The sequence below is a fragment of the Sciurus vulgaris genome, assembly GCF_902686455.1.
Source record: "Sciurus vulgaris genome assembly, chromosome: 10".
Classification (NCBI taxonomy): domain Eukaryota; kingdom Metazoa; phylum Chordata; class Mammalia; order Rodentia; family Sciuridae; genus Sciurus; species Sciurus vulgaris.
In genome coordinates, this window is record NC_136470.1 from 70,655,041 (window position 1) to 70,667,790 (window position 12,750).

Sequence of the window (12,750 nt, forward strand, 5' to 3'; positions counted from 1 at the left end):
CAAAATTAGAGTTTACCCAATATTTTCAGATAGCTATTTTTGTAAGCTGTTTACAATACTGCATCATTATTTTTAAAACAAAATGTGAACATTTGAAGTTGGAAGGAACTTTTGGTTTTTGAATAAGTTCAATAAATTTTGAATTGCACACTTTGGATTTTGGGTTTTTTTTTTTTTTTTTTTTTTTTTTTAAGACTCTTCACTCAACCCCAGGGGAACCCAGCATCCTTCATGCCTTGCCCAGTGTTGTGCAGCTGGCTTTTGAAGTGGAAAATTGAGCGATTCCTTTCTGTAGTGTAAACAGCATTTGGGATTCCTGGTGTTCAGGTGCCACATGCTGTACTGTTTATATTCCACTCAGTACACACAGAGGAAGTAAGGGACCAAAAGGGCCACCTGCTTTCATTCATTCTGTTTTCTCATTCCTGGGCCAGCCTCTCTTTCCAACTATTACGTCCTAGGCTGTAAATTAAGACAAGAGCTAATCAAATATCTTAATTCCATTAACTAGAATATTCTGACAATATAGCCTAGAGTGTCTGCCTTCTTTTAGATGGACAGGATTTCAAAGCTGTGTTTTGGAGCTTACCCACTCTCACCCTGTAGTTCGAGGTAGGGAGTCAAGTGATTTGGCTGAGTCCACATGGCATGAAGCTTATACCTGGGGTTCTGCTGCCTGCCCTGGGTTACTTGCCCTAGTCCTTCTCTGGCCAATAAGTGGTAACTGTTTGAAGCCAGCTCCCATCAGGAATCTAATCTCAGATCTGACATTATCTAGCATTGCTCTTGCTTCTTGACTCTGAACATCTCAAGGCAGCTGAATCCTGGCAGACTCATCAATTCACTCACCTACTTCCTATGTGTCAGGCTCATGCCAGCCCTCTGAGACAGCTGAAGGTTGACCAAGAAAACTGGGAAAATGAGTGAGGAGGGACAATCAAAGTCAGAGCTGCAGAGACAAAGTCAGAGCTGCAGCACTGTGCAGATTGTGCTAGAAAGGCACAGTGCCAAGTAGACACTGTCTAGACGTTAACCGGCCTCTCCCAGCAGAGAGGCAAGCAGGGAGGAGGGGAGGCCAGGCGGGAAAGCTTGCTCACTTTTTGTTCAATAATGCAAACACATGACACAACCTCCAACAGGCTCCAGGCCTGGGGTTCACTCTGTCTAAGATATTTCTTCCCAGGGGCTGGAATTCAGTTGTGTGCTAAGTAAGGGAAGTTCTGCTAATCCAGAAATCAGAGGAGAGCTGGGAACTCTTTTCTTCATTCCTGGGGAATCGCAGTTCTCAAACTAGACTGAGCTGGGCAACAGTCAAAAGTAGCACACTGTGGGGGCAAAAGAACAGACTTTTAAAACTTCCATTCGTATAATCTTGGCTAATCCATTGAGGAAAGGTCACAAAAACCAAGAATAGGTTTTTGATGGAAGCCCCAAGACTGAATGATACCAGTTTGTAAAATATACAGCTGTAGAAATGGTCAGAAGAGTCCAGGCAGCATCACATAACTCAGAGCATTTGAGGAGCTTTGCACATGAGTTAGAAAAAGGGGCTCCCTTCTTCTGATTGACAGACAAGCCCTGTATTAGGGCATGTGGCTTGCTGAGCATAGTGCAGGATGGAGTCTGCCTCACTTACCCCCTCAACTGGGTACATGTGTGCAGTAAACAATGTGTACAATCACACTCAGTAACTAGGCTAGAGTTCAAGAGTCATCTTGCAATTTGTCCTTATTTAATGTGAAACAGTTGTAAACACATCTGAAGAACAAAGAAACTGCCTTAACACATCCCCGGAGCCACTGACCGTTAGCTGCAAATGATCTGACAAAAACTACCCTCCGATATACATCAGAGAAGTAGGTGAAGGTGAGTCCAAGTGGAGACCACAGTCCACATCCATATGGCCAGAATGACCAGGCCTGCCTATCAATCATGACACTCAAGTCATTTAACAACTGATGTAACTTGAAGGCCAGTACAGTGACGAGTCCATGTTACTAGCAAAAGAGTTTCTGGCTTATTTTCAAAGTCACTTTCAGAAATAAGGTACAGTGGGTCTAAATCACTGAGCTTTTACCTTGGAATTTTAAGTAGGCCACTTACTAGGTAGCTGATTTGGGGTAACTAACTGAATTCTCTGAGCCACAATTTTTTCATGGATAAAATTAAGATTATAATAACTACTTAACTAGTTGTGAGAATTAAATAATATATGGCTCTTTCTCTCTCCTCCTACCTGCTGTCTGGCTAAGTACTAGTCATTTTTCAGAGCTCAGTTTGATGGTCACTTCCTGTGCTCAGCCCTGTCCTCACACTGTTCACATTAGACCACTTTGAGCCAGTGTCTCTGTCTGCCACTCCAATGAACTGCAAGTTCCTTGGGGACAGGTTCTGGACCTTATTCACTAGCACAAACTCAGTGATACAGAACAGATTTTTGAGACCTTCCACTTGGCTCTTCTGAGCTGATGTTGAGAAAATATACTTGGTTGCAGATGATTAATGAAAACTAGTGCTTTGTGCAATTCTATCTCCATACAATGTGAACATGGGGGTTCACAGATATTTTGGTAGCTCCTAATGTAACCCAAATACTTCGGGATGACCTCTCTATAATGGCAGGAAGAGGAAGATGAGAAAGAAAAGGGCAGCCAAGAAAGAGGAGAAAGATGAAGAGGAAAGTAAAGAGCAGTGCTCAGGGGCTGGGGAGGAGTGGTGTGGGCACAGGAGGCTGGAGGCAGGGCTGGCTGCAGCCCTGGCAGGGCCTTTCCAGTAGGATTGGAGATTCGAACGCAAAGTACCAGAAGGTACAGTCTTGACTCCTAAAGGGAAAAATCCCAGCCTGCTCCAGAAATACTTTCTACCCTGTCTTTAAGAGTAGCTGGTATTTATTTTGAAACAATGAAAACAACGGGCCCCGTTTATGTGACCATATTTTCCCAAACCAAACGTTAAGATTCATTTCCAGGTAACAGGCCATGCTATGGGGATTACAGCAAGACTATATGGAAATGGCCATCCATGATATCTAGTGGTCCCCTCACATGTAAGGAGAAGCCTCGGAGAGAGAACTCTATGTGGAAAAATTCCAGAGGAATTTCACACCTCTCCTTTGCCTTTCTTTCTCTTCCCATTCTGGTTCCTTCCTTTCATTTACTGCCTTAGGGAGAAACTTATTGCCTACACATAGGACGGGCTCCATAAAGGTGAAATTCTTTCTCTAGAGGAAGGACAGAGTTGTCGTTTCACAGAGGAAACACTACATAGAAGTTTACAGGCAACTCTGGCTCAGTAGAAGCAACGTTTCTTATTTCAATATTGAACATCAAAGTGTTCACAGAAATAATCACCTCAGTTTTCTATTTAGTTTATCTATTTATTTATTTATTTATTTATTTATTTATTTATTTATTTATTTATTTTCGTGGTGCTGGGAATCACACCCAGGGCCTGGACCATGCTAGAGCAAGCTCTTACCACTGAGCAACAAGACCAGTATTTTTAACTTTTAGTTTGAGACAGAAGCTTACTAAATTAACCAGCCTGGCCTTGAACTTGGGATCCTCCTGCCTCAAACTCCTGAGCTGCTGGGATTATAAGAGTGTGCCACCACGGCTGGTGGCTCAGTTTTCTTTTTAACCCATTTTTTTCCATTGTCCCAGATGTGGAAACTCTGTGAAAACTTAAATTGAGCAACAAATACACTACTTATGGTAATTTTGAAATAATTATGTTTGCAGAGTTGAAAACTTGGATTAACAAAGAAGGCGATAGATACTTAAACTCCTGGAGAGAACAAATCAGAAACAGGAGAATTCTGCATACTATTAGCACACATAAACATGCGTGTGCACACATGCTCTATCTTTCGTACACACACACCCCATGGCTTTTGGAGATATGCTTCAGAATGGTAGTAGCTAACACGCTATGGGCCAACTCACTTTTAACTACTTTACATGTAGCGACTTATTTGATTCTCACGACTAATCTTTGGGGTCGATACTTTGTATTTAACCCATTTTACAGATGGTGAAACAGGTCAGAGATTTTAAGTAACTTCCCCAAGACTGCACAGCCAGTGAGGGCAGCACTAGGATTTAAATCTGAGGGATCTCTAGCTTCAAGGTCTGAGTGCTGAACCATCATTATTATATGTCTTCTCAAGGATAAATAGGTAAATGAAGTATTAACCCGAGCCAGTGCACATGCTCTACAATAAGAGACAATGACTTGTGGATATTTCTGTGTAAAGTGAGAATTTTCTTGTTGACATTATAGAGCCAAAGTTTTTTGGTGACTAGTGGGGAATGGCAACCGGCACTTCATCTCTCTGGCAGGACTTTGTTTTTGGTGTTGATTTATGTACCATGAGTCAAGAAGCCCTTTCCATTACCTAATGGAAGAGACAGGCAGACTCATTCCCATTTTACAGATGAGGAATGTGAGCTCATGGAAGATAAGTCACTTTGCACAAGGTCTCACGTCTGGACAAGTCTAATCTAAGAGACATCCAGTGACTTTCACATGGTGACATCAACTAGAAAAGGTAAGAACAAGACTTCTAAGTCAAGGATTTTTTCATTATTTACAACTAATTGCAATTAATAATGAAAATGTTTGGTAACAGAGTTCATATAAAAGACAGACTTGGGGTTGGGGTTTAGCTCAGTAGTAGAGCACTTGCCTAGCAATGTGCAAGGTCCTGGGTTCAATCCCCGGCATAGGAAAAAATTTTTCTCTTTTGAGACATCCAGATATGAAAACAAGAGGAGATAATGAAGGAAGGAACTCAGAGGAAGGTTTGAAGGTCATGAAAATGGGAAGCAAAGGGAAAATGACAGAGACTAGGGATAGATAAATTTTCAGGTAAAGTCCCATGCAAAAAGCTGTCACCTACTGAATGTACTGATAGGGGGTACAAAGTGGACGCTGAAAATAGCCCCAGCTGCCCAAGTGGAGCCTCAGAAATTCTAAGAAGGCAGGGGCCACCCATCCCACAGCTGCATTTCAGGATTTCCTGAACCAGTAGAAGAATGGAGTAGTAATTTCTACTAAAGCCATAGACTTGGCTCTTTAAGGGCGGGATCCATTTAAGCTATATAGTAGCTACAGTGGTGGTAGCTCCTGCATGCAGGGACCATAAGTTATCGCCCTTTCATTCCACGGTATTCCAGTGGTAGGATATGTGCAAAATGACTTGCATAATGTCAGAAGCTTCTGTAGGAGATTAATAAATTGCACTTAATAACGACTGTTGAGGAGTACAATTAAAGACTGGGGAAAAGACAAATTTCGCCTCAGACACAGGATTTAAATCTGGAAAACAATAAAAAGTAGAGAAAGACAGACTCATTCCCTACATCAACTCAAGCCAATAACCCATGGAAACACACACACACACATTTGGGCCTGCAACATGCCACAGCTTTTGCCATGTATCTTATGACTTGTTTGGCAACAACTTGATTGCTCACAAATAGTGGCTGGGATTATTCAGGGGACACATTGGGGGTCATAAATTTAGACTTAATCCTGGGAATAGCTTAATAGTGATGGCTTCCAAACAAGGAAATAGAAAGTCTGTTAGGAGATTATATGGAAATCCTTCAACCACAGCAGAAAATGCAAATTTATGGGATATATTTTGTACTTCAACTACCCAAAGAGCATTCTATTAGCAAGTTATTGCCAGACTCTGCTAATGTAGAGCTGTTATCTATGATAGCAGCAGCACAGCCTTAGCAATAACAACTATTTAAACCTTCATTGGAACAGCCAAGAAAATTCTCATTGTCCTATATTTGTTGGTGGCCAATGTAAGAAAGTTTGGCTTAATTTAAAGTGATCAGATTCATCTAAAGAACTTAAAAGCCTGGGCCAGAAACTGGCAAGCAGTGTTTTCCTGAGATTTTCATCCATTTCAAATCTCCATTCTATCACCTATTACCCCATGTGGTCTTTGTCAGTTTCACACAGACCTGAATTCTGCCTTCTAATTATCCTAATTTTGGCTAAACATTTGTCAGTGTTTGTCAAGCTGGATTGATTTTTCCAGCTGGAATAGCAAGTAACTTTGATCTCACAGACAGACTCTGATTTATTGCTCATGACTACCTAGAACATTGCTGAGTAGGATTTTCAAACCTCCTCCAGGTTCAGTAGGAAAGAACTTCATGATTGATTAGCACTGTGTGTCATGGATAAGGGAGGGGTAATGGTGATGTATATATATCATGTTTGTGCCATCTCTGTAGACCATTTATGTCATTGTGTTCAGAGATACTTATTTTTATTTTCTATATTATAAAATAAGCTCATTGAATAGTTATGTTGATTGGCTCTATCATTTCTCTAGAAGGGGGATGAACCAATAGTGGCTACTATGAAACTTCACTTCTCCTTCTCCTAAAGTGATTCTTAGAAGTTCTATTTCTTGGGTATTTCATTCAGTACCTGGACAACATGGGAATTTCTGTGAATCCCTTTCTTTTAAAGAGGAATTCATCCCTCTAATATTTTATTTAAATAAAAAGTTGTTATTTTCTGATAGAACATGAAAATAAAGTATGCCCATAAAGAGAGGGCATAGAAAAGATGAGAGCAAAGAATAATCCCAACCCTACAGGTAGTATTTTGTAAACACAACTTTCAGTGGCATGCATGGCTACGCCATGATTTATTTCACCTTTCTCCCATTGGATATTTAATCAGTATTAAGTTTTCTGCTGTCATAAATCACATGATGGGCATCTTATGTACAGTGTCCTTAAATGAAATAATGACCAGGGCAAACTGGTCATATAGAATGATTTGGCCCTTTACTTAAGTTTCTCAGTGTAAATTATAGTAGCCCTCGTGTATCCATTCACAAAACAGTCAAGTAAGCTCCCCCAAAGTTGCTCTAAAGTTTACTAAAAATCAAATTCATGCCAATGAAGACTGCATTTAACTATTTGCTGTATGTCCTTGTAACTAACAAAGAAAACAATTTTCTACTATAAGCACTGTTAACTACAAGTTAAAAGCTTAAAATAATGTGCAAATTCCAAGTCTCATAGAAGGTTAAGTTACCTTTTCATTAATTATTAAAGGATCACTATTGCTAAAGCATGGATTAAAAACTTGCCAAGTGTGACTAGGTTGAGACATCAAGAGACTGGATTGATAAAGATAATACTTCTTCTGTCTTGCGGGTGATGGCTACCACCTGGGTGTATCACATGTAAAAGTTCATCAAGCTATACCCTAAAGATTTGTGTCCATTTTACAAATGTAGAAGAATCAAATTCAAGGCAAGTAAAACAAAAATTGTAATAACAAAAATTACAAGGATATTTATTCACCATATCCATGTAATATACATTGTAGGTGCCACCATTTAAAGCACCTGGTCCACCACTAGACTGTAAGCAACCTGTAGACAGAGATCATGCATGAATGCTATCTGATGGGCAAAGAGAAAGGAAGACCTGGGCTGTTCATGGCTCACTCCTGGAGAAGGCACACTTGCCAAAGCTAGGGTCAGAAATGGGTACAATGGGAAAAAGTATGCATTTGGCCTCTAAAGACATTAATCATCTGGCTTACAAAATGAACTATATTATTTTTTCAGTCTTATGATATCTGATATTAGTTTGAGGCAGACTCTCACTGTGTTGCCCGGGCTGGTGTCACTCAAATGATCCTCTTCCTCAGTCTCCTAAGTAGTTGGGACTACAGGAGTGTGTCACTATACCAACCTGATAGCTGGTATTATTAAGCCAATAAGATGTATGTCTGTTAGAATGTTCTGTTAGATGTCCAGTTATTTGAAACCATTAGAAAAAAGAAACAGTGACATTTTCCATTCTCATATGTGACACTGTATTCACAGTTCATCCTTTACTTTTGGTTCTTGTGCAAGCATGTGTTATTATGCCTAACAGACCTTATTTTTTTCTTTGGGACATTTCCTCTGGGGTCATTATATCCAGCTCCATCCATACTCTCTAACTTCCCCTCACAGTTCTTCCCCAACTTGCTCCTGAGAGACTGGGAACTGATGCCTGCTTTTGGTCACCTAATCCATAAACTTTTACAGGAACTGTAATGTGGGGGTGGGGTGGGGGTACTGGGGATTTAACCCAGAGGTGCTTGACCACTGAGCTACATCCCCAGCCCTTTTTAAAAATTTTTAGCCAGGGCTTTGCTAAATTGTTGAGGCTGCTCTTGAACATGCAATCCTTCCTCAGCCTCTCCAGTCACTGGGCTTACAGGCCTGTGCTACCTTGATGGCCAGGGCCTTGATTTGCAGGCACTTGCCCCTCTGTTTTTGCTTTTCAGCTGCACACCTGCTCTGTTTTAATATTTCAATTTCCAGTGGCGGTCTTTAGAACTACAGCAACCTTATTTGCCAAAGGGTAAATAAGAGATCATTTTAGTAGCAAATATATAAGCTGCAACTCCAAGAAAGTAGCAGTCAGTAGATGTAGGTTACACTCTAGGCCTACCTGAGTCACCTAAGAATGTGGAGGAGCTCCCACATCAACCAACAAAACCCTAGTGGTTAGCCATATGCAAACAGGGTATAAATGAAAATTAAGTGTGGCTTCTGAGGGATAAAACCCTGATGTATTGTAGCATGGCCAGCTGAGAGCGTAGTGACGTTAATCTTTCTGTAAAATTGTTACTACATCTCCTTACCATTCTCTTAAGTAACATACTCATAGTTCAAGTGTGGATTCCTTATTGGAATGAGCAATCTGATTTGTAAATCTGTTCCCTTTATGTGTGGCTCATAAAGAATTTCCAGACCTAGAATGCTGGGAATCAATGCCAGCAAAGGCAACCACTAATAGCAAGTGGGGGAATACTTGGGCACTTGCTAAGCCTGTCCCCCTGACAGCCTGGTTGGGCCACAGAATCCTCTTCAACTTGCCATGCTCAATTGACAGAGATCATGGACGCAAGGAGCAGGCAAACCAACTTCCGGGTTCTTGCCACCATGTCTCCATCTCCAACACTTTTCAAGGAACTGTAGTCACACCCAGTGGAGGGGATGAGAAAGGGAGAATGGACAGGCTCTGTGGGGTTGTTAGTCGAAGCCCTTGCTCTGACCCTGCCCTGGCCCCATGTTCAGCCCTGGCCAGAAGGCAATATTATGTACATCTAGAGACATGTGCCACATTCAACACCCTCTTTTAAGCAGGGACTCTTATAGAGTACAGGTGTTTGCTCAGGCAAATGGGACAGAATTCAGATGGCAGCTAGCTTGAAAGAATATGCTGATGATAGACTAGGTAATGAGTACGTAAGAAAGAAAAGAAGCAATCAAAAAGCAACTTGGAAATGCCAAGTAAGAGACTATGGAAAACTGAGAAGAATGTAACTCTTTCCTTAATGTGATCTGTTAATAGTTTCTCAAATCTAACTAAATGGAATTTACATAGACTGACATGAACAATGATGACAGTCACCTTTCCCCAAGCTTGGAATACCTCCAATTTTGAAGGTTACTCCAACAGCTTTGGCTTCTTCAAATAGTAACATGACTTGTAGATAATTATATTATTATTTTTTAAATGCTGAATTAAATCTTTTATATATTTCTTTTCTTTTTTTTTTTTTTTTTTTTTTTTGGTGGACACAATGTCTTTATTTTTCAAACCCAGGGCCTCACGCATGCTAAGCGAGCACTCTACCATTGAGTTACAACCTCAGCCCTTGAATTAAATCTTTATATTCAATCTTGGTGCAAAAAGCACTGAGAAACCTCACTTTACTTTCTAAATTTCATTTTTAAAAAAGTTGAACTCTATTTGCACAATTTTAACTAATCTAAAGTGTACTAAAATGGATTCTTGCCAATAAAGACTACAAACCCCACAGTTGAGTGTGTTTGCTGAATGTCCTTAAAGGAAAAAGATTTCTACTGTAAGCACCACTAACTGTAAGACATAATGCTTAAAATACGTCTGAAGTGCAAGTCTTTCATGGAGAGGGTTAATTTACCTTTTCATTAATAATTAAAGGTATATTATTAACACATGGATTAAAAATTTGCCATATATAACTTTTAGGGTTAGATGCCAAAGACTGACTCGATTAAAAGATAATGATCCTTAAAAAACTGAAGTCATGAACTGTAACCCCTCCTTCTTCATTGTAACTTTCTGCACCAACTCCCTCAATTTCCATGCCTCAGCACTTCTCCATTTTGCCTCTTTCCCTGTAGATTTTGCCTGGGAATTCTGAGAATACTGGATGCTCTTGTACCTCCAGCAGGAAATTGCTGCTGGGGGAACTTCCTACCAGGGCAAGCTTTTCTCTGCATTGCAGAGGGGTGGGGAGGCGGGTGTACAGTACAGGCTGCCTAGAATAGATCTCAGACCTTGGGCCACACCGCCTTGCGGTGAATGAACCCACAGCTTCCTCACACCTATTTGCATTCCAGTTCACAGAGCCATTTCACACACTAGCTGGCAATTCTTAAGCCTGCTGTAAAACTAACCCAGGATTCACCTCATCCATCACAGAACTATAGCTGTCTTTTGAGGGCTACAGCAAGGGATGGAGGACTGTTCTTTAGTCAGGACTAAATCTACCAGTGAAGGGGGATAGTTCCTCAAATTTAAACTCTAGAAAACAAAATGGAAGAGAAGCAGGCCTGGAGTTGAAGGTGGGTTCCAAAGGCAGAGGGAGCTGGGTTCAGATCTTTCTTCTTCACTAATCAGTTACATGACCTTGGGCAAGTCTCTTAAATATGTTCCCTCTTCTGCAACCTGTTCCAGGATTTGGGGAATTTTAAAAGAAATGATGCAGTAACACATACAGCCAATGTCTGGAATACAAAATACCTGGCATATGCTAAGACGCCATGTTTGGGTCTGGAGCTTGGGTTCAAATCCCACTGCTAGCATTAAGAGCTGAGGGTATCTGATGCCTTACATAAAGGTCCCTGGCTCACTTTCTATACCATGAAATGGAATTTTATTACAACCCATAGTAGATATTTAATAATTATTAGCTATTCTTGTTTCATTGGGAGTAAAAATAGCTTGTGTTTCTACATCAACCAATGATGTAGTGAATTAAATGAGATTTCAGTACAATGTATATTTTTTTAACTCATGAAGACTTTGTGTGCATTTAGGAATTCTGGGGCAGAGTCAAGCTGTGATGCTAAGGGTGGGGCTAAACTGTAATATGAAGAAAAAAAAGTCTAAGAGGGAGTATAAACCACCCACCAGGGAGCTATTTCTTTTGTAATGTGCATTCCATTTCTTCTCCCTCATGCTTTTTAATTCCTTCCACATTTCCTGCCATAATTATCAAATGTTTAGTTTCTGACCTCACTTTTCTGGAGACTAGAGCCCAGGGAATTTAGAATTGTTTATTTTCTGTCCATAAACCTTCAAGTTAATGGAGGGGCTTGTTAGCAAAGGGTTTGTTGGTTTGTTTGTAGTGTCTCAGGAAGGTCACTGGAGTTGAAAAGAAAACATTACAAAAAAAAAAAAAAAACGCTGAAATGCCTTAACTGGAAACGCAGAGCCCCCAAAGGGCAGAGCCATGGATCTCTCACACTTGCGCAATGTAAGTCTAAAGGAAAACCTAAGATTTTAAAAATGCCCTTATATGGCCCAGATAATACCACAAAATCCCAGGGCACTTTGTAAAGAAGAAAATAAATTTCAGGGAATCATAATCTCACTTTATAAAAGAGAAAGGGAATTTATTTCGCCCCGAAAGAAGAATCTCTAGGTTCCCCCACCCCCACTCCCGGAGGAGACAGACTTGGAAAAGTCCCGAACTATTCTCAATTTCCTCTAAAGTGACGGGAAGACCTCAAGGCGCCTTTTTGAACTCGACTGCTGCTCCTGTCGCCGCGTCGGTCCCAATCCGCTCGGTTCGTGCTCTCTCCCCCTCCCCACCCTCCCTCCATATTAGGCGCGGTGGGGCTCCCGCTTACGGCCCAAACTTCTCCTGATTTTGAGATTGAAGTTCGGTGAGTAGCAGTTCTGCTCCGAGCGCCCCCGAGCCTCACCCCACTCCACTCCACCGCAAGTGTGGAAACTCCCAGTCCCACCCTGGGAGCATCCCCAGGACTTACGCCGGCCGCCAGGCGCGCAGAGCCCACTGGCCTGGGGCCCGCGATCCGACCTCCTGGACCCCTCACCTACCTCGGCGTGGACCCAGGCGACGGCCACCAACGCGAGCGCAAGCCAGTGTTTCCACATCTGCGGAAGAGAGAAGAGAGCGAGACTGAAGGCGCCGGGCCCCGCGCCGACCCGGGAAACTTCTTCAGGTCCCGCAGGTCGTCCCCTCAGCCCGGGTACCCCAGGCCGCCCGGAGGGGTCGAGCCACCGCGCCCCGCGCTCACCATGGTCGGGTCCGGGGCTCCCGAGGGCGCGGGACAGCGCGGCCGCAGCGAGCTCAAAGCGAAGGTGGGAGCTTCGCCGATCGGCAGCCTCGGAGGAAATCCGACCTGGGCTCGCCGCCCCTTAAGACCCCTCCTTCCCCGACTGCCTGCCCCCCAGCTCCTCCCATTCTCCGCCCACTTCTGCAGCAGCGGCCCCCGCGGCTCCACTCCCCTCCCTTCCCTTGTCCCCGGCTCCGGGGAACCCTCGTGCATCCTGGCTCCGGCTGAACCCCTCTCGCCGCCCGGCCCTCCGCCAGGCACCCCTCCGGCCCCTGGGACGCTGCGGCTGAGGCAGTGGGGGCTGTCCCGAGGGGCGCTGCCACAAAGGCGGAGAGGGGAAGCGGGCGCGG

General features: G+C 42.7%; 1 protein-coding gene across 1 annotated transcript in view; it reads right to left on the minus strand.

Annotated features, from left to right (window-relative positions):
* FSTL1 (follistatin like 1) overlaps window positions 1-12,517 on the minus strand; it is a 53,920-nt gene extending 41,403 nt beyond the window's left edge. Inside the window, exons 1-2 of the mRNA XM_079155309.1 lie at window positions 12,362-12,517; window positions 12,162-12,218 (exon numbers count right to left, since the gene is read on the minus strand). Of these exons, the coding sequence (XP_079011435.1) occupies window positions 12,162-12,218; window positions 12,362-12,364 (60 nt within the window). The 5' untranslated portion in view covers window positions 12,365-12,517. The remainder of the gene's footprint in view (window positions 1-12,161; window positions 12,219-12,361) is intronic.
* Between the last annotated feature and the right edge of the window lie 233 nt (window positions 12,518-12,750).